The sequence below is a fragment of the Elephas maximus genome, chromosome 6, assembly GCF_024166365.1.
Source record: "Elephas maximus indicus isolate mEleMax1 chromosome 6, mEleMax1 primary haplotype, whole genome shotgun sequence".
Lineage (NCBI taxonomy): Eukaryota > Metazoa > Chordata > Mammalia > Proboscidea > Elephantidae > Elephas > Elephas maximus.
Window position 1 is genome coordinate 126,373,897 of NC_064824.1, and position 21,668 is coordinate 126,395,564.

At 37.4% G+C, this 21,668-nt stretch overlaps 1 protein-coding gene across 1 annotated transcript in view; it reads right to left on the bottom strand.

Moving 5' to 3' along the window:
- Nucleotides 1-1,841: 1,841 nt before the first annotated feature.
- The window catches only part of LOC126078360 (putative serine protease K12H4.7), a 56,279-nt gene continuing 36,452 nt past the window's right edge, over nt 1,842-21,668 (bottom strand). Inside the window, exons 6-9 of the mRNA XM_049888847.1 lie at nt 13,999-14,197; nt 12,719-12,809; nt 10,528-10,736; nt 1,842-1,951 (exon numbers count right to left, since the gene is read on the bottom strand). Coding sequence (XP_049744804.1) covers nt 1,842-1,951; nt 10,528-10,736; nt 12,719-12,809; nt 13,999-14,197 — 609 coding nt within the window. The remainder of the gene's footprint in view (nt 1,952-10,527; nt 10,737-12,718; nt 12,810-13,998; nt 14,198-21,668) is intronic.

Consider the following 21,668-nt stretch of genomic DNA (forward strand, 5'->3'; position numbering starts at 1 on the left):
ATGCAAGCCTCCACAGAAGGAGAAACTGATAGACATGCGGGACACTCCTCACATAGTTTGCCCTAATATTAATAACTGATGATACATTCACCAAACTAGGAAACCAACATTAGCACATTAATATTACTAATAACTAAACTTCAATTGTACAGAGTAACTAAAGTGTTACCCAAATAATGAGATCAATAACATCTCACTAAATAGACAATAGAAAAGTGGTAACTTTGGTGAAGTGTAAGACAATACACAATACTGGGGAAGCCAGAACAACTTGAGGAACACAAGGTCTTGGAATCTTCATAAACACATCCAAACTTCCTGAGGGACTGAATTACTGGGCTGAGGGTTGGGGATTATGGTCTTAGGGAACATCTAGCTCAATTGGCATAACATAGTTTATAAAGAAATTATTCTACATTCTACATTGCTGAGTAGCATGTGGGGTCTTAAAAGCCTGTGAGCGGCCATCTAAGATACTCCACAGGTCTCACCCCATTTGGAGCAAAGGAGAATGAAGAAAATCAATGGAATAAGGCAAAGATTAGTCCAAAGGATTAGTGGACCACAGGTACCACAGCCTCCACCAGGCTGGGTCCAGCAGAACTAGGTGGAGCCCGGCTACCACCTGGGATCACAACAGAGGATCTTGAATGGAGCTGGAGATAAATGTAGAATAAACTTCTAACTCACACACACACACACACACACATACAAACGGACTTACTAGTGTGTTAGAGACTGGAGAAAACTCAAGACTATGGCCCCTGGACACCCTTTTAACTGGGTTGAAGTCATTCCTGAGGTTCATCATTCAGTCAAAGATTAGACAGACCCATAAAACAAAATGAGACTACATGGGCACACCACCCCAGCGGCAAAGACTTGAAGGCAGGAGGGGACAAGAAAACTGGTAATGGGGAACCCAAGTCTAAGAAGGAGAGTGTGTTGACCATTCAAAGAGTTCACAACTAATGTTACAAAACAATACGTATATAATTTGTTTAATGAGAAACTAATTTGCTCTGTAAACCTCCATCTAAAGCACAATAAAAAATAGTATTAAAAAAAAGAACATCTCATGTTCTTTTTCAAGGAAAATAAAAGATACCATCTTGACTAAATAGTAATACATTTGACATAAGTTTTAGACACATATCGCTATATTGAGTTCTCTTCAGATAAATTGAAAAGAAGCTAATTTGGACAGAAGTTATAATAAAATCTCAGATGACAGTTATAGTAATTTCCATGTTGAGATTAACTTTAATTTATATTAGGCAGAGCAGAACCATTTTTTAAGTGCTAGGGGACTTCAGGAAAGTTTGGTTGGTGAAGCCAGTTTTTCCGAAGAGATTTTCTTCTGCCACAGGAATTTTTTTTTTTCCCAAATTCACTCAAGTTGTGCCTATCCCTAAATTTTCTTAACATAGAATTCTTTATTTGGCAAAGTATTTTGTCTTATTTATGTATTCATAGTATCTAAAATTAGTCAAAACATTTATATTTGCATGTTATAAATAGCCTTTTTTAAAAAGAATAAGAGTTGATGAAACAGAGACTGTTCTGGAAAACACAGATTGTATAGCTTCCATCCTCATGGCAACCAACTGAATGTTTGCACCTGGTACTGCAGGGTAATTATTTCTTGTGTGCTGGATAATCTGCTCCTTCTCAAGGTCATCAAGAAAGGAGGAACAAGATGACCTTCCATGAAATCAAAATCAACTTAAATCCTGCAGAGAGGAACTGCTCTAATTTCACCCTTGCAGGACATTTTACATTTGAGCAATAAAATGGGAGTCCAGAGTTCAGGTTCTGTTGCATTTATTTTTCAGAGAGATCTATTGCTTTAGCCATTTTTGTAGAATCCGGAAGATTTTTTCTCGTGCTTGAATTAGTTCAGCTGAATCAGTATTCTTTTGTTCGTACATATCTGCACAATGTACTGCACCTAAAAAGAGAAAGATAAATGTCAGAATACTTACATACCAAGAATCCAAAGACCAAATGTCCCTAACCCCCAGCTACACGTTAGAACCACTTTGAAATCAAACCAATACCTGACCCCCATCCTTCAGAGGTTCTAACTTAATTAGTCTGGGGTGGGGATGGGTATAAGTAACTCTTAAAAGCTGGTTACAAGGTGATAAAAATGTGCAGCCATAATTAAAAAAAAATTAGTTTATTCATATAATGGGCTTTGAATCAAAGAAATAAGCTTCCTTGTCGATTGGTTAATATATGATGTTTACCCTACTTTGCAGTTCTACTCTGTCCTATAGGGTCGCTATGAGTCAGAATCGACTCGACAGCATTGGTTTTTTTTATTCAAGTGAGTTACTGTTGAAGCCTATGTAATCCTCTTGTGCTACAAATTAATGAAAGTGTCTGGGAATGATTAAGGTAGTAGATTTAAAGAATAATGTTTTTACTTTCCTTTTTGTTCAATCCAAGTGTGATATAACTTAAGTTCCATCTGAGGAAGTTACACTGTGTGAATCTCAGTGAGTTTCATTTTAGAAAGTTTTCCCAGCAGTCTACTGGAATTGCAGTGTACCAGGTCCAAGAGCCTATTGTTGAATTTTCAGATATTCTGAAGCTGGCTGTTACACAGTGAGCTTGAAATTGGTCTTGATGGGGGTATTTACACCATGAAAATCAGCAGTGCTAAAAAATCAGTGCTTTTTTTTTTTTTTTTTGTCCTTAAGAAGAATGGATTGATAAACATATAACACGTAAGTATAAGATCAGACAAAATTTGATGGGGGCTTAAATATTTGTCAAACCCTTCCTTTTGCAGATGTGGAACCTAGGCCTCAGAGAGTTTGTGACTTGTCAGTAAAATTGCTAAGGGTTGAACTCAGATCACAGAAGGTCTGTCTCACCCTGGATTATGTAGCAAATGCTGTCAAATACGAGCTCAGGGTTTTACAAATAAGCATCCAACCAAAGCAAAAACATAACAGAATGGAACAAAACATTTGGCTTAGAGTACAACTTATTGTGACACCATATGTTTTAGAGTAGAACTGTGTTACATAAGATTTTCAATGGCATGATGTTCAGAAAGCAGATAACCAGGTCTTTCTTCTGAGGCACCACCAACCTGTCAGTTAGTAGCCAAACACTTAACCATGTGCACTGCTCAGGGATTCCAAGCATCCATCCATTCGGAATTATCTATTTTAGGAGCAAGATGTATTTACTACTACCCACAAATTTCCTTGCTGTTAAGTCAATTCCGATAATTGTAATCCTTTTGGAAAGGGTAGAGCTGCCCCATGGGATTTCCATGGCTATAATTTTTAAGGAAATAGAAAACCACGTCTTCCCCTGCAGAACAACTGGTAGGTTTGAATGCCAGCCTTTTGGTTAGCAGCTGAGTGTTTAACAATTGCACCGCTGGAACTCCTTATTTTCCTTTAAGAAGCTGAAATTATGTCATAACCATGGCACATCTGGACAGTTTAGTACTATTCTCCTATTGAAAAAACAATAAGAAAGACTTCTATGTACTTAGATGGAAAGATCTCCAGTGTATATTGGTAAGAGAAACAAGGAAGGTGTCGGACAGTGTATATATTAAAAAAAAATATGCTGCCTTTTTTCACAAATGGATGAGAATATATATGATAGTATTTGCCAAAAGCAGAAACCCTGGTGGCACCTTGGTTAAAGCACTTGGCTGCTAACCAAATGTGGGAAGATCGAAACCACCAGCCATTCTGCTGGAAAATGATGTGGCAGTCAGCTTCCATAAAGATTTATAGACTTGAAAACATTTCAAGGAAATCCTACTCTGTCCTAAAGGTCATTACGAATTGGATTCAAATTGCTGGCAGTGAGTTTTTATTTTTTAATTTTGATTTGCAAAAAAAGAAATACCAGAAAGATGAACAAGAAACTAATAAAGATGGCTCCCTAACAGGTTAGGAGGGGAACAGAATAGGGAAGGTAAGACTTCTGTCTGTAGAGAAATAAGCAAAGCCCCTCACAACTGTCAGATCATTACAAACTACAGAGTTTCCCATAAACATAAATAATTTCACAGAATTTCAAGTTCAGATGAGGTGACACCATGACTATGATGAGATCAGGTAGAAATAAGACACACTGTAATCATGTGTGAGCATAGACAAAAGCAATGACACCCTGCAACCATAAGGAGTCCTAGGTGATGCAAACCTTTAAGTACTGGGCTATTAACTGAAAGACTGGCAGTTCAAATCCACCCAGAAATGCCTTGGAGGGAAGAAATGGCAATCTACTTCCAGATGATCACAGCCATTGAAAACCCTAAGGAGCACAGTAGTGCTCTGAAAAACATGGGGTCAACCTGATTGGAAGACAGAACTGGTTATTATTATACAAAGAAAGTAATGACCTATCCTTTTCTCCTGGCTGACATGCGTAGCTACTATTTTCTACCATGACATCTCTAGCCCCACTTTGTTCTTCCTGCCTCCTGAATAAAAATTATAAAGACTATTGATCATTGAATTCCTCAACTGACTTACAGCATTTAATTTTGACCAATGGCCAAATTTGAACATGACAAGATATGAAATGGTAGTTCTGATGCATACAGAAATTATGAATATCCAAGAATACATAATGAAATTTTTTTAAAAAGTACGTTATTATACCAACTTGATTTTATTATCTAATATAAGGAATCATAAAACTGTATTTTCAATGAGCACAAAACACTGTGAATACAAGACCAATTAGAAGTGGGATAATAAGAGATGTAGAAATGGAAGTGAAGTGGAAAAGGCATATTTATAAAATTTGACTCAGTACTTCAAATTCTTCTCTAATTATACATAAGTGGTCTTTTTTTTTTTTTTTTTTTGGTTGATGTGAAGAACCTGAAGATAAGACATTGACCTTCTTGCTGAGTTCTCTTAACTTCATTTTCATAATTTTATAATTCTTCAATCAGTACGTAATCTCTGAACATCAGCCATATAGTAGGCACCATGGATTCAAAAATGAGTAAGATCCGGTCACAGCAATCAGGGCGATTGCTTCCTAGAAGGTGAATCCTAAACTTCCTCTTCCGTTTCTCAATTCTGTCTAGACATCTGTGACCCAGGAAAGTTTCCTGTGTAATTTGATCAATGTCCGTCTTCATGTATGATGAGTTGCTCGAGCAGTGACTATGTGCACCCTTATCCCCCTAGGGTCCAGCACAGCATCTGACACAAGTAGACCCCCCATAAATACTTTTAAATGAATAAATTTGAGCACTCCATCTTACTAAGTTCCATGAAAAATAAGGATTTGCAATGGTTTTTCAGGTTTTCGAGGTCTTTTTGAAATCATAAGAACTTATACCTGTAAAAAACCTGGAAGGCAGGTGGCACAATGGTTAAAGAACAAGACTTCTAGTGAGACTTCTTTGCTTTGAATACTGGACCTACTACTTATTACACTGAGAGTCTTAGTTTGGTTTTCTCAACCTGTGTATGAGTCCTTGGGTGGTAACAACAGAAAAGTTTGAGGTTCAAATTTACCCAGAGGTTCCTCAGAAGATAGGCTTGACTATCCCTTTGAAATAAATCAGTGATTTAAAACTCTGTGGAGCATAGTTCTACTCTGACACACAAGAGGTGATAAGGAGTTGGGGCCAACTAGACGGAAACAGCTTTATTAGTTTGTGGTCCATTTTCTCATCTACAAAATTTTGAAATTTGTTAACAATTACCCTTGATTGTTAGGAAGATTTGCCCAATGCAACGCACCTTTTGATTTCTTGACTTCTGCTACCATGGGTGCTGATAGTGGATCCAAGCATAATGAAATTCTTCACAACTTCAATCTTTACTCCACTTCTCAGGATGTTGCTTACTGATCCAATTGTGAGTTTTCTTGTTTTCTTTATGTTGAGGTATAGTGCATATGGAAGGCTGTGGTCTTTGATCTTCATCAGTAAGTGCTTCAAGTTCTCTTCATTTTCAGCAAGCAAGGTTGTATTATCTGCATATCGCATTTTGTTAAGGAGCCTTTCTCCAATTCTTATGCACCATTCTTCATATAGTCCATGTGTGGGTATAGATCACTTGAAATATAGCTCATCGAAATTGACATGTGCCTTAAGTAAAATACACTCGATTTTGAGTGCTTAGTGCAAAACTGTAAAAACCGTGTTAACTATCTTCTTATATTAATTATATGCTGAAATGAAAATATTTTGTATCTATTGTGTTAAATAAAATATATACTCAAAGTTAACTCCATTTGTGTGTGTGTTTGTATTTACTTGAAAATTTTGTATGTTCTTCAAATGTATAGCTCAAATTATACTTTTATTAATTACCACCACCCACTGCCGTCCAGTCGTAATTAGCACTGGAAAATATGGTGGCTAGCCCTGGTGGTGCATTGATTAAATCACTTGGCTTTTAAGCAAATGGTCAGAGGTTTGAACTACAAGTGACACCATGGATGAAAGGTGGGAGTCTGGTTCCATAAGGATTTACAACCTTGAAAACTCTCTAGGCCAGTTTTACTCTGACCTGTATGGTTGCTATGAGTCAGAATCGACTTGATAGCAATGGGTTTGTTTTGGTTTTTGGTAGGTATAAACAAAATTAGATGCATTTAAAAATAAGTAGAATCATTGTAAAAGTGTTAGGCATTAATTCAGAAGTAGAATACAAAAGATTTGTGTCCATATGGTAAAATAATTCTATGCATAAGATAGGTTGTCTAATGCCCTTGGTACACTATGGTTGCCTATTCCAAGTTATTTAAATATTCTTCCTCAGAGTTACCAATCAGTGAGGAATTTTTACATGTCAGGCTCTATAATAAATATTTTATTGTTGTTGTTAGCTGCTGTCCAGTCGGTTACAACTCACAGCGACCCTATGCACAACAGAATGAAACACTGCCCGGTCCTGCGCCATCCTTACAATCGTTGTTATGCTTGAGCTCATTGTTGCAGCCACTGTGTCAATCCACTTCGTTGAGGGTCTTCCTCTTTTCCGCTGACCCTGTACTCTGTCAAGGATGATGTCCTTCTCCAGGGACTCATCCCTCCTGACAACATGTCCAAATTATGTAAGTCGCAATCTCACCATCCTTGCTTCTAAGGAGCATTCTGGTTGTACTTCTTCCAAGACAGATTTGTTTGTTCTTTTGGCAGTCCATGGTATATTCAATATTCTTCACCAACACCACAATTCAAAGGCATCAACTCTTCTTTGGTCTTCCTTATTCATTGTCCAGTTTTCACACGTATATGATGTGACTGAAAATACCATAGCTTGGGTCAGGTGCACCTTAGTCTTCAAGGTGACATCTTTGCTCTTCAACGCTTTAAAGAGGTTCTTTGCAGCAGATTTGCCCAACGCAACGCGTCTTTTGATTTCTTGACTGCTGTTTCCATGGCTGTTGATTGTGGATCCAAGTAAAATGAAATCCTTGACAACTTCAATCTTTTCTCCGTTTATCGTGATGTTGCTTATTGGTCCAGTTGTGAGGATTTTTGTTTTCTTTATGTTGAGATGCAATCCATACTGAAGGATGTGGTCTTTGATCTTCATTAGTAAGTGCTTCAAGTCCTCTTCACTTTCAGCAAGCAAGGTTGTGTCATCTGCATAACGCAGGTTGTTAATGAGTCTTCTTCCAATCCTGATGCCCTGTTCTTCTTCATATAGTCCAGCTTCTCATATTACTTGTTCAGCATACAGATTAAATAGGTACGGTGAATGAATACAACCCTGACGCACACCTTTCCTGACTTTAAACCAATCAGTATCCCCTTACCATCTTATTGAATAATATAGCCCTCTAATTTGTGAATCCAGCACCCATCAGTCAGTTTGTCATAGAGTGGTGGCTTACATGTTATTAAGTTATGCTGGAAGTTATGCTACAGATATTTAAAATACTAACAGGGTCACCCACGCAGGACAGGTTTCAATGGAGCTTCCAGCATATGACTAGAAAGAAAGGCCTGATGATCTAGTTCTAAAATGTAGCCATGAAATCTCTACGGATCACAATAGTTATTGTCTGATATAGTACTGGGAGATGAGCCCCTAGATTGAAGGCAACACTAGAATCAAGCGTGCCAGGATCATAATGATTCTTTTGCACATGGCATTGGTATCAATTGAAGCCTACTCAATGGAACTAGCCATAAAATTTGTGATTAACATATACAATTTGTAATACATAATATATTTTATTTCAAGGCCAACTTCATGGTTTCTATTATGGCATAATGCATCACCCACTCTTGAATATGAGAGAAATGGCAGTCAAAACAAGTATGCAAGAATTGTATGTTCCCATGTCACAGCTACCTATAGTGAGGACCTCCTGTCTAGTTGTATCCATGGGATTGTAACTCAGATCTGAACATTATCTGATATGTCTTGGTGTGGAAAGGGAAAGGATCCCTTCAGGGAGAAATCAGAAAACTAGAAAACGTTCTAAAGTCTAATGTTCATAGAAGCAACACTGACTCTTTAAACCTTAAAACTCCCTGATGAAATAGGAACTTGCTTTAATCATGTTTCTTCTCATTTGTCTTCATTAAGGTGTTGAAAATATCCTCCCAGTTATCTCCCTGAAATTTTAATTAATTTCTAAAAGAATTGTAATTTTCCACTGAGATGTGATCTCATCCTTGATATCTATGCAGAAGCAAGAAAAGGGCAAGAACAGAGTATCAGTCTTTTCCTTGTTGGAATCACATTTATGGTGTGTCCTCTTTACAATAACAAGAAGGGCTATGAGACTGTCTAGGTACTGAAATTGTAGTCACCAAGCCAAAAGAAGCAAAACTATTAGGAGCTTTGGATAAGGCATTACCCTTCCAATGAAGAAATTATGTTAGGGTCTCATCTCTGGGAGTTTCCATAGCGACAGCGCCTTCTGTTTTCATTAGAAAAACAAAATGACCTCGTCCACCTTCTTATAAGATAGACTTTTGGGCAAAAAATGATTACTACCATCATACCCACTATCACATACACTCATGCACACACACACAATGTGAATGAGAGAAATTTGGGTTAGCTGGTGTGAGAGTAGATGAAGGATAGTGCTTCGATGTCTTTTGAACTATTTCAGGAGAAGATACAGAGAAGTTTAAGAGCCAGGTAGCAGAAATTTCCCAGTGTTCTTTATTTGGGTTGGATAATTGTAAGACTGGTAACTCCAACCCAGGAACTTTCTCAAATTCCTGCCATGAAGACTATAAACCTACTGTGTTTTCCCTCATACTTATTTCCTCCATTTACAGTAGAGCCACCAGTGTATGCAGGTACTCCATGTGTTGCCGAACGCTTTCCTTTCCTGACTTCTCTTTAGTGTGACATCTTTCTCCTTAGGCCTTTCCATTCAACAGCAGCTTTTTTTCTTTTTTTTTTTTTTCTTTTCCATTCCTCACATTCAGGGTGTTTAATCTCGTTGTTTCTGTTTCTTCACCTCCTCTATTTCAATGTACTTTATCCTGACTTCTACTGCTCATCCAAAATAACACTCAATGAGAGAGATCAAGGTCAGTAAATACAATGACAGCCTTGACATTCTCATACTAAATTTTGAGGGTTTTTAAGCTGAAAATGATGCTGAAGACTTCTGTAAATGTCATATTAGCATATTAAACAGTGGATTTTATTTTGCCATGAAAATACACATTTTATCCAGTACGATATTTAGATTATTGAGATTATTTTAAAGCTAATTTCAGTAACATCAACAGGTAAAGTGGATCACATGGAAAGACAGTGTGATCTAAGTAAGGTTACTACTCTAAGAACCATGCTCTTGTGTTGGCGGACACTGATTAATCTAGTGTTCAGAGCCATTAGACAAAACAACTTCATTTAATGAGCAACTATGTCCACAAAAGAAAATAGACTTATATCACTTGATTACATGAAACCGCATATACTTCTTATTAAAAAAAAAAAAAAGGATAATAGTACTCAAATGCTCAAACGGTTAATTTTATAGGCACATTTGATGTCTATGCTAATTAGTACTTAAGTAATTGTTATATTTTAGATGCCAGCCAGAATTTGAAATACTATTGAAGACTAAATAACCCACTTATCACCTGCTTAGAAGTATTTTGAGCTTTTTGTCAATAACAACATCAAGAACAATTTATTAAAGTTATTGATATCTGTAGTCAAGTCTATCCCAAACTCTTGGAGACCCCATACACAACAGAACTAAATGCTTCCTGGTCCTGTGCCATTCCTGTGACAGGTTGCAGATCAAACCATTGTGATTCCTAGGGCATTCATTGGCTGATTTCTATAAATATGTATTTTTAATCTGGAAGCTCCATCGAAGCGTGTACATCATAATACACACAAGCTTCTAATGACAGACTGGTAGTGGCTGTACATAATGTGTATTGTCAGGGAATCCAAACCTGTTTCCCCACAATGAAGGCAAGAATTCAACCAATGAACCACATTAGCCTCCTTCATTTATTATGATATGCTGACATATTTCATCCTATTTAGAGGTCTTTGGCTATTCACAATGTGTTACCTTTAATGAAGACAGCAGGCAAATCTTTACTGATACCCTTTGTGATTCCCAGAGGGTGCCAAGGATCAAAGGAACCATTGGGAAAGATGATTTTGCTTCCTGTCACGTTGAGGCCACCATAGTACGCATTGGTGGATATAACACCCGTGTTCAGGGAATCATGATTGAACTTAGGGCCAAAGAAATCAGAACATTGTTGAACAAAATAACTGCAAAGAAAATGAGACACAATTTTAGGTGCTGGAGATCAGGGTTGAGGAATGTAGGAAAGACATCTATGGCAAGAGTGTGGTGTTAATTATTTAGATGTTTTGTTTTTCCCTGAGAATCTGAGTTACTAAAAATAGCTAAAGAGGGATTTCTTAAGAAAGAATTGTATCTATTTATGTAGCTAGCTAGCTAGCTATCTGTCCGAGTCCAGACTTTCCTCCTATGAGGTCCTCTATTCAGTAAACACAGAGGAATGTAGCCAACAAAGTGCTTGTCTACCAGACCCTTGGTCAACTCAATGTACCACCTTAGCGAGGAGGCTATAGATACCACAGGCTGCCTTTTTCTGGACGCCACCAAGGGCTTCAAAACAAAAAGGCAGAAAACACTGTTCTTTGCCTTCTCAAGTCCATACTTCGACTTGAATTAGCAACCACTGTGGAAGGAAGAAGACTGAATGCATAGCCTGCCAGCCTGATAAAGAAGAAGAGAATACAGATGTAGTGAAAGTGAGAGACTACCTCCAGTGCAGAGAGGCAGGCCCCAGAGCTACCTGAACCCACCCTGTTCTAGTTGTTCTAGCCTGAGGGTTTACAACATCAAAGAGAGACTGAAGAAGGGAACCAATCAAAAGGGAGATTTCTCCTCCTGTGTCCTAGGAGCAAAAGTGATATGCAAAGGAACAAAGGGTTGAAACTGTAGGTGACCCTCTCTCCACAATGGTGTAATAGGCACCGAAAGAAGTGAGGCTACAGTAAGCCTTTGCCCCAGTACATGTACCTTCACCATAGACATCGCTTTTAAAAACTGTGGTGCAATTAATACACTTGACATAGACTAAGTCTTAGCTCCTTTCCTCATTAGGGAATTTCAGCCTTCGTACTTTGATAGGAGAAAATATAGGCTCCATGTCAAGAATCATGCCTTGCTCTACAAACCCAGTAAATATAAACAAAGGATCACAAAACAATGAGAATAAATTTTACTAAGGGTTCTCTGTCTTGCTTCATACAACTAGCAAAACTTCACTAACTAAAATTCAAAAGAGATGGAGAACTTGCTTTCTTTAGTTGCAAATTTGCTGTCACCCATGATCCTTAATTGGATTTTTCAATGAATGCACAAAGTACATTCTTGGTTAGAGTATTAGATAAAATGACCTTGTAATGCCAGCGAGTAAGACTGAGGCTACTAGTTTGTTTATTTTTATTCATACTCCAATGTTTATAGAGTATTTCCTGGCAGCTACAAGTTAAGTTAGATTTGGAAATTTGAGATTTGGTTCTACATATCTTATTGGAATTAATTTGGATTTCTCAAACTTCCATCCAAAATATTTCTGCCTTAGATTTTATCAATCTGAAATTGGCCAATTTGATCAATTTACATGTGGGAAAAAAAAAAGACAGAAAGAAAGGAAGGAAGGAAGGAACAAGGAAGGAAGGAAGAAAGAAAAGAAGAAAGGGAGGAAGGAAGGAAGAGAGAGAGAAAGAAAGAAAAAGAGAAAGAGAGAAAGAAAGAGAGAGAGAAAGAAAAAGAGAGAGAGGAAGGAAGGAAGGAAGGAAGGAAGGAAGGAAGGAAGGAAGGAAGGAAGGAAGGAAGGAAGGAAGGAAGGAAGGAAGGAAGGAAGGAAGGAAGGAAGGAAGGAAGGAAGGAAGGAAGGAAGGAAGGAAGGAGAGAGAGGGAAAGAAAGAAAGAAGAGAAAGAGAGAGAGAAAGAGAGAGAAAGAGAGAGAGAAAGAGAGAAAGAGAGAAAGAGAGAAGAAAGAGAGAAAGAGAGAAAGAGAGAAAGAGAGAAAGAGAGAAAGAGAGAAAGAGAGAAAGAGAGAAAGAAAGAAAGAGAGAAGAGAGAGAGAAAGAAAGAAAGAGAGAAAGAGAGAAAGAGAGAAAGAGAGAGAGAAAGAGAGAAAGAAACAAAGAAAGAAAAAACATCTCCATTCATGGTTTCTAGTGACAAACAGAACTCAAAACAGAACCTTTACCTGAGAGGCAACCCAGTGAAGGTCTGTTTCTTTGAATCCGTGGTCTGAAAGAACCCAAATTCAGTGCAAGACTGGTAGAAGAGTTGCCTGTCTAGAAAGCAAAACATCAATTCATTTAACCAGAAATGATATTTTTGTCAATTACCAAATAAAAAGCTTAAAAGATTTCAGTACACAGTTTTACATGATGCTTGTGACATTGTAAAGCACATTTGATCTCATCATTATCAATATTTTTAGTCATGTCCAACATTACCAGAGCAAGAAACTACATCCAATGAGAAGGAGATTTTGGCAAGGTCCCCTCATGCTCCTAAAGGAATCCTATCTTTTTTCCTCAGGACTAGCTCTTTGAGCACCTCGATTCTGCCCTTCTTTCCACCCTCTATTTCTAGCTTCTACTGGAATACGCTCCATTCTATCTGCATCTGCCTCTAGTTAACTCCTGTTCAGGATGTCACAGGCTCTTCTCCACAAAGTTTCTTGATGGAGGGATGCACACTCATTGCCCTTGTGCCTCACCATTTCCACGTCTTCAGTCATGCTATGACTGCAACTTCTCCCCCAGAAAGGTCACCAATATTGGTGGGATGATATAGATCAACTCATCATTCTGTGGATAATAACTGAGATGTTCAGTTCATTTAAAGTCTAGCAGATATGTAAAGAATTCACAGATCTCTGATCAATTTACTTCAACATATTAAGAACTATTCATACTACAAATAGCTTGCAGTTGCAGTTACATTAGATGTCAGACAGGCTAATGATAGAAAGAGGGACCCTGGGTGGTGCAAATGATTTTTACTCGACTACTAACTAACTTAAAGGTTGGCAATTTGAACACCCCCGGGAATTCCACGCAAGAAAGGCCTGGTGATATTGCCCTATAAAGATTATAGCCAAGAAAACCTATGGTATGTTTCTGTCCTGTAACAATTAGGGTTGCCATGAATCAAAATCAACTGGACAGCAACAGATTAGGTCTTTTCAGAGTGCAAACACATTTGGAGAACTATTCTATATAGAATTTGAAGTGGAGTGAAGTATTTCATTGGCACCGGTGATGCTAGATTAGTGTTGAAAAGTACTAAGGGTCACCTTTCTGTGTTCTGCTTCTTGCAATCCTAAGCATTTGGTATTTCTGAATCTTTTACTAACGTGGTTTAATCTGTTTATGTCCAGCTCCTTGACTCATTCACTCTCTGTTCCCATCTTTCAGAAAACCCCTTAGCTGTGGCTATTTTGTTACTTCTCATTTTCACCAGATAATACTTTACCAGTTGTAGGATTGTGGTGGTCGATGGAAGAGTCCAATAAGACTTCCAGTTTCTCTCTGTAATGGGCAGGGAAGCAACGCGAATATTCATGCTTGAACAGTAAATGTGTAATTCTAATGTATCTATAGTATGGTGAACCCAGTGAGATGTCAGCCATCATGACACAAAGTTCATCCATGCTGAATGAAAGCTGTTCTCCCTGCAAAAATCAAGATTCCAATTATCCTTAAGACAATATACATGGCATGACTTTCAGCTCCAAACAGAATTGAGCTCCAAAATTATTTTCAATGCTTTAAGTGATTCCTTTCAGTTCAAATAAGTTACAAATAATCTTTGGTGACCTGGCCTGAGGATCAATTTCTGAAAACTGTCAGCTCACTTGTATGGGTTGCAGAGTCTATTAAAAGTGAGTCAACCTCCCTTGTGCAAGACACATAGCTCATAAAAGCACTTGATTTAACGAAGACTTTTGGTCTTCAGGTCAGTATTTGGTTTGGAAGAGTTAACCAATAAGTAAGCTTTGATTAGCATGCAGTATCTTGCCAGATCAGTGCTAGAACTTATGGGAGGTGTAAAAGGTGAGTGCCAAGGATCTAGTCTAAGAAGACAAGGTACATAAAATACGAAAAAGTAGTGAGCGACTCTGGGAATTCTAAGTGAGTTTTGTGAGGACTAGAATCGTGAGAAAAGCTTCCTGATGAGGTAGGAATTCAGGTGGACCTGGAAGATGGTGTAAGGTTTAAATAGAAATAGAGTGCATTTGTATGATTTTATTAATATGAAGTATCTAGAATAGACAAAGGTATAGAGATTAGTGTTTAAAAGCAAAGAGGGAAAGAAAAAGGGGAGAATCACTTTTTAGGTAATGTAGAGTTCTTGTTTATGGGGCTGGAAAATTTGGCAAAATGGATATTGGTGATGGTTGCACAACATGGCTAATGTTTTCTATTGAATTGTACATGTGAGAAATGCTGAGAGGCAAATGTTAGGTTTTTTAAATTTTTACAATAATAAAAATTAAAAAACTAGAGTGCATTTTAAGCAAGGGGAACAAACGACTGAAGAAGTGGTGGCAAGGACATGCAATGTCTATGAGGATGATCAGTAAGGCTGGATGTGTGGCACTGAATTAGCTACTTAACTCTCTGAGTCTTAGTTTGCTCATATGTTCTGTGTGGACAATAAGAATAAGCTACTCAGAATAACTGAAAAGGTTGCTGTGAGGATTAAATGAAAAGAGTCCTTAGGATAATGCATAGAACAAAAGTCTTTCAATAGGAAGTAGCATTGTTTTCATTATAATTATTATATTTCTTCTTCCATTTTTTTTTTTTAATCATTGTAACGGTATAGGAATTAGAGTATTTGACATTTCTATCATCTACACGTACATATAATTAATAGTTGTTAATTATAATTATGTTGTTCAATAAACACTTTTTTAAATTTTAGTCAAGAATACTAAAAAAATAAAACTGGAAATATCTATTAATTGTAGAATGCGGTCAGATATGGAATTCTTACATTTTTGTTGATTTTCACTTTCAGAGCGTTAAAGGCCTGTGTAGAAAAGTTTTTAAAGGAACAATAATATTTTTCTATTTCAAATATGCCACCTATTAAGAAACACAACAGTTTTAATGTGGATGAAGGGCAAATCTGTTGGCAGAATTATACTTCCTGATTTACACTTAGTGAATTCTCTATGGATATAGGAATCTCTAATGCCGCACTTGGAGTTCCTGGGTAGTGCAAATGGTTAATGAGCTCAACTGCTAGTTAAAAGGCTAGAGATTCAAGTCCACCCGAAGGTGTCTCAGAAAAAGTGTTTGGCAATGTACTTCCAAACAATCATCTAATGGAAATTCTGTGGGTAGAAGCTTACTGTGACACACAAGAAGACACTATGAGTTGGATTGACATGACAGCAGCTAGTTGATTAAACCCTACATTTGAACAGGAAATCTGAAGCTGAATACCAACACAGAAGGGGTTGCTAAAGAAAATGAGTGTGGGAAAGGAAACACACTTACCCTTTATTAACTCCTTTTTTCTCACATTTCATAGGACTTTCCTATCGTGGGATTATGGAGAGAGGTAAGGAGAGCCCTGGTGGTGCAGTGGTTAAGAGCTCTGCAGCCAACCAAAAGGTTCGCATTTCAAATTCACCAGCCATTCTTTGGAAACGCTTTTGGGCATTCTACTCTGTCCTATAGGATCGCCATGAGTTGGAGCTGATTCAGTGTCAGCGGGTTTGACTTTTTGTCTTTTTTTTAAAAGGATGGACATGTGCAGTTAGAATAGAAGACAGAGACTTAAATTCCATAAGAATCACCTGAGGACCTGATGCCTGGTTCCCACTCTAGAGGCTTGGCAGTGAGAACAAGGAATCTGCATTTTTATCGTGCCTTTCAGGCAATGTGCTGCAAATTGGTCATCATCACAATTTCAGAAATTCTGGTCTAGCTGAAATCTCTTAGAAGCTGATATTGAAAGAAGAAACTACCCTCACCATGTGGTCTATATAGTGGCATTTCAGGGGATTTGGTTTCATTTGGCATAGCTAAGGCCCTGTTAAAAGAAGGAACAGATTTAGAGTGTTTGCTTGAGTGAGGGAGAAATCCTTGAAAAATCCATAATTTGCTGAGCATCATCTGCGTTCACGGCCTCACATTGGATAGCAAGGGATTAACACATATCTCTCTTTTCTACTACATATCTCTCTTTTCAAGTGGCAAACATAAATATCAATTTTCTTACTAGAGTTGTATGTTATTTCAGCAGAACAAAAAAAAAATGAATTTCAATCCACTCACCTTCCCTTATAGCACATAAAATTTTTCCAAATCTAAGTTTAGTGTATTATCAGAAAGAAAAAGCTAGATTTTTGCATAAGAAAGTTCTATGCTGTAAGGTTTTAAATGTGTAGTTGCCAATCCACATATTCCTAAGTATATTCTGATATTTCAGTCATAAAGCAAAAGGTACAATAAAGTCTCTTATAACAATAATAATCTTGGAAATGTAAAAAGAAAAAAAAAAGAGTAAAATCTATCCTCGACCAAGCCCTTTCAAGTCACTTCCTAACTCCAAAGCACACCTCAAGAAATTACTGGGTGTTATTCATTAAAATCACCAAGGCAACAGGTACTGAGGGAAAAACCTGCCTTGTGAAGATTAAAGTTTCATTTTAATGAGCATGTGAGCTTCCTTTAAAGGTTCTTTCAGGAAAACACTATCCTGCCATCACCTGCAGAACAGTCCTGCATCTTGGCTCTGCCTCATTTTGGCTGTGTTACTGTAGACCAGTCATTTGGCCTCTCTGAGGATCAGGGTCCATATCTTTAAATGTGGATGTAAAAAATGCCTACCTGTGAGAGTATCTTAGAGTAAATGAGATAAAATACACGCATCTGTGGTATAGAGTCCAGCCTCTTAGTTGTGATCATTAAATCTGATATTTTCCATGATAGAATGACCATTTAATTTAGAAAAAAAAAAAGAAGAAAGGGAAAAGGGAGAGAAGAAGGAAAAAAAAAAAAAAAGAAAAGCAAGAGAGTCTAAATTTGTTAACTTAATTTGTAATCTTTTTTAAAAAGAAGTTAGGAAAACGAAATGTATATATTATTAAAAAAAAAAAAAAAACACGTAGTCAAAATAGAGGGTTTTTTTCAGAGAAACTCACAATGAAATTCTGATACAGCCTGTTAGTAGACTTCTGTTTTGGGGCAAGTGATTTCAAGGCTGGGCTCCTCATTTGTAATATAGGACTAACATAGAGATAGTGTAAGAATTTCTAGCAGAAAAAATATAAACTACTTAGTATATGGTCTGGGGCAGGATAACCCCTTGGCCTGTGGAAGTTGTTATTAATATCATTATCTCACTATTATTGTTATTATTCATTAACAATATGGAATAGGTCATGGCCCTTGGATGCTCATTTCTAGGCAAGCTTATTTTGGTACAAGTCCCTTACATTTGCAAATGATCAAATTGCATGATCTTGGCCTGACAAAACAACTATTAGCCTCAAAAATAACCTCTAAACGGTTTTCCAGACCATTGGAGGCTAGCCATATAATATTTGGCTTCTGAGTCCTGGAATGTTTGTTATCTTTGCTGAGAGTTCCTGACAACCAAATTGGAGACCAAGCACACCAGCTACAAAGTCAGAAAATTCTCCAGTGTGTTGAGTAGAAAGGTGGGCAGGAAAGTAACACTTACACATTAAATCACAGAGAATTATCTGTATGTGACATACTATTTTAATTCTGCTGAAAAGTGGGCAAAGCACACCCTTAAAAAGATTAAAAAAATGTATATAGAGCCAATTATTAAATAAGTGTTATTTATTAAGTAATAAGAAAAACTCATGTATGAAATCCAAATTAGAAAACAGATATACAAATCGCTAATCACGAGCCCAGTCTCCCCTTAAATGATCCTTTAGAAATAATCAAGAATTTTCTCCACAAATTACTTCCAAATAGAATAGGGAGGAAAGCATCGCCCTCATCTCTTCTGTGTAACTAAAATATCCAGGTGTGGATGGTTCTGCTTTTTTAGGCCCTTAGTAATCTTGGTGGGGAAAGAGAAGTCAGTGGAGGTTTCTGCTCCCCAGCCTGACCTTGTTATTCCCAACCTGTTTTGCCAAGAGTTAGGGGCAACTCCTTTCCAACAATGACTTCAGCTTTCAGTGGATTTTGAACTCAAACGGCCTTAGGTTTCTTAATCACTAAACCAAAAAAAAAAAACCCTCTAATTCAAAGTCAGCAATTATTACAATTTCTATTTTTCCCTTCATAGAAAGATGATTTTCTACCAAGACTTTAAGGTTTAAATTTACAAATATTTCCTTTGCTAGACATTCCACATATACTATTATTGAATGTCTATTGTGGTTTGAATTGTGTCCCTCCAAATGTCAGGTTGCAGTCCTAACCCGTGATTTCTGTGAATGTGAGCTCATTTGGAAATAGAGTCTTAGAAGATGTTAGCAGATAAGTTAACATGATGTCTTACCTAAGTAGGTGAGTCCTAATCCAATAAGACTGGTCTCTTATAAAAAGAGGGGAATAGCCACAGACAGATTGACATGCAATAATTAAGGGAAAAGAGGTATGTAATGATGGCCTTATGATGAGGTTGTAATCCAAGGAATGCCTAAGGTTACCAGAAGCTGAGAGAGACTAGAAAAGATCTCCTCTAGGGCCTTCAGAGAGTACATGGCACAGGTGACACCTTGAATTAGGGCTTCTAGCCTACAGAGCAGTGAGACACTAAGCTTATATGGCTTATAGACACCCACTTTGTGATACTTTGTTAAGGTAGTACAATGAAACTACTTCAATACCCCATGATGTAGATTCATTAAGCCCAAGAGCTTTGGGGCTAGTAGTACCCACTTCATGTGATATTCTGCTATGAGTCACATAGATAACAAGAAAAAGAAACTGTGGAGGAGGGGCATGCAGACAAATCTTGACCCAAAACAATGATCCTTCTGCGGATAAAAAAGAAAAACTGAATGGGAGCCAGCCACAGTCTCTGTTCTAAAGAAAAGTATGATCTAGTAGCAGGAATGTATCCATAGAGCACCAAGTGAGGTAGAAAAAAAAAAAAAAACATATACAACAAGATCATACATAAAATGCTGGGAGTGGGGAGCAGGGGTTAAAAAAAAAAGATTGCATCAGCTTGATGTAATCAGGAGAGATTTCATGGGGGTGGCTTTTGAAATTCACTTAATGATTTTTGAGGGGAACAGGATGGGGGTGCATTCCAGAAGACTAGAGTAACATGAGGGGAAATGTTCATGTTAATACAAGAACAGCAAACTGCAGAATTTGACTAGAATGTGGAAACTCTGGTGGCGTAGTGGTTAAGTGCTACAGCTACTAACCAAGAAGTGGACAGTTCAAATTCACCAGGTGCTCTTTGGAAACTCTATGGGACAGTTCTACTCTGTCCTATAGAGTCTCTATGAGTCAGAATCGACTTGACGGCAGTGGGTTTGTTTTTTTTTTTGATTGGCTAGAAATAAGTGGTAACCCTGGTGGCATAGTGGTTAAGTGCTATGGCTGCTAACCAAAAGGTCAGCAGTTCAAATCCACCAGACACTCCTTGGAAACTCTATGGAGCAGTTCTACTCTGTCCTGTCTGGTCTCTATGAGTCAGAATTGACTCTATGGCAATGGGTTAGAATATAAGTCATGAACTTTGGAAGAACAGGACTTGCTACAATAGCAGACTAAACACTTTTTGTAGGAGTTCATTCTGTTCATGAAACAGAGTTTCCTAAGTGTTCTTTAGAAAGAGAGGTAGCAAGAAAAGAGGTGTGTTTTAGGAAGATTAACCTAGAGTTTGGTATGCAAAGAACTTGATTGGAGGGCTGACAGAAGGCCTAAAGACAGATCAGAAACCATTAAGAATCTGATTGTGAGTAAGGGAGGGATAATAGCCAAGGAGGGTATGGCCACAGTTGTCTATCTTTACCATTCTTTCCAGCCACATAGCATAGTGCTGGCACTAAATTGGTACTCAGTGTAGGAGGATGGAAGCAAGGGAGGAAGAAAGAAAGAGAGTGTTAGAAGGAGGTAAGGGGGTAAGGAGACAGTGCGGGAAGGAGGAAAAATATGAGAGACTTTTGCATTCCGACTTTGGAAGCATGTATGCAGTATCCTCAACTCTTAATTATCAAGCCCCGCCCCCCAAAAAAACACACACACACAAAAAAGTGTACGCAAATCTGGTGAGATCCAAGTAAGATCTGTAGTCTAGCTAACTGTATTGCACCAGTATTAATTGGTTTTTATAATGGACTATATTTACGTAAGATGCTAAACCCATTGCCACCAGTCGATTCTGACTCATAGAGGCCCTATGTAAAATGCAAATATTGGATAAAGGTGGATGAAAGGAACATAAGACTTCTCAGTATACTTTTTGTAATTCCTTGTGAGTCCATAATTAGTTCAAAATAAAAAGTTATTAAAAAATCAGTGCAACTCATGAACCAATTTATCCCCTTGTTCTTCTGGATGTCTGTTCTTACTCTTTTTCTCAGTTAAACTGGCTGGGTTAGAAGAGGGTGACCTGGGGGGTGAGGCTGCCTTGGTTAGGTACCCAAGTCTCTGGACATGTTCCTTAATCTCTGGCATTCCTAAAAAAAACTTTCCCTGAACAAATAAGTTGTAATTTTTTCTAGATATATCAAAGTTCACAAGTTTTCATTCAAAATCTGTCTTACTCCATGACCCAGTGGATCAAAAGAGTTAGAAATGTTATCATCTTCATATTGAAATTTTCTTTTAAATTTCCTGCTTCTGAGGGTTATTCAAAATATTGAAATTCACCATGTGTTTTTCTTTAGTACACACAAGACATAATTTCATTTTTTCTATTTGCTTATAATTGTTACTAACAAATAGGTCAGGCTCAGAGTACTCCTACGTAATGGGACAGCTTTCTAAACTTTTGGAAATGAAAAAAGTTTATTGAAATAGTTGTATTCTGCCCTACAATGTATCCATTATTCCATTTTTTAAAGAGTTTCCAAGTATATTTAGAATGAAAGACGAGGAAGTTGTAGCATATTAATAAGTCGATAGCTGACATGTTTCATCATTTAGTTTGATTCTCAGAATGGAAGGTTTTATGTATTA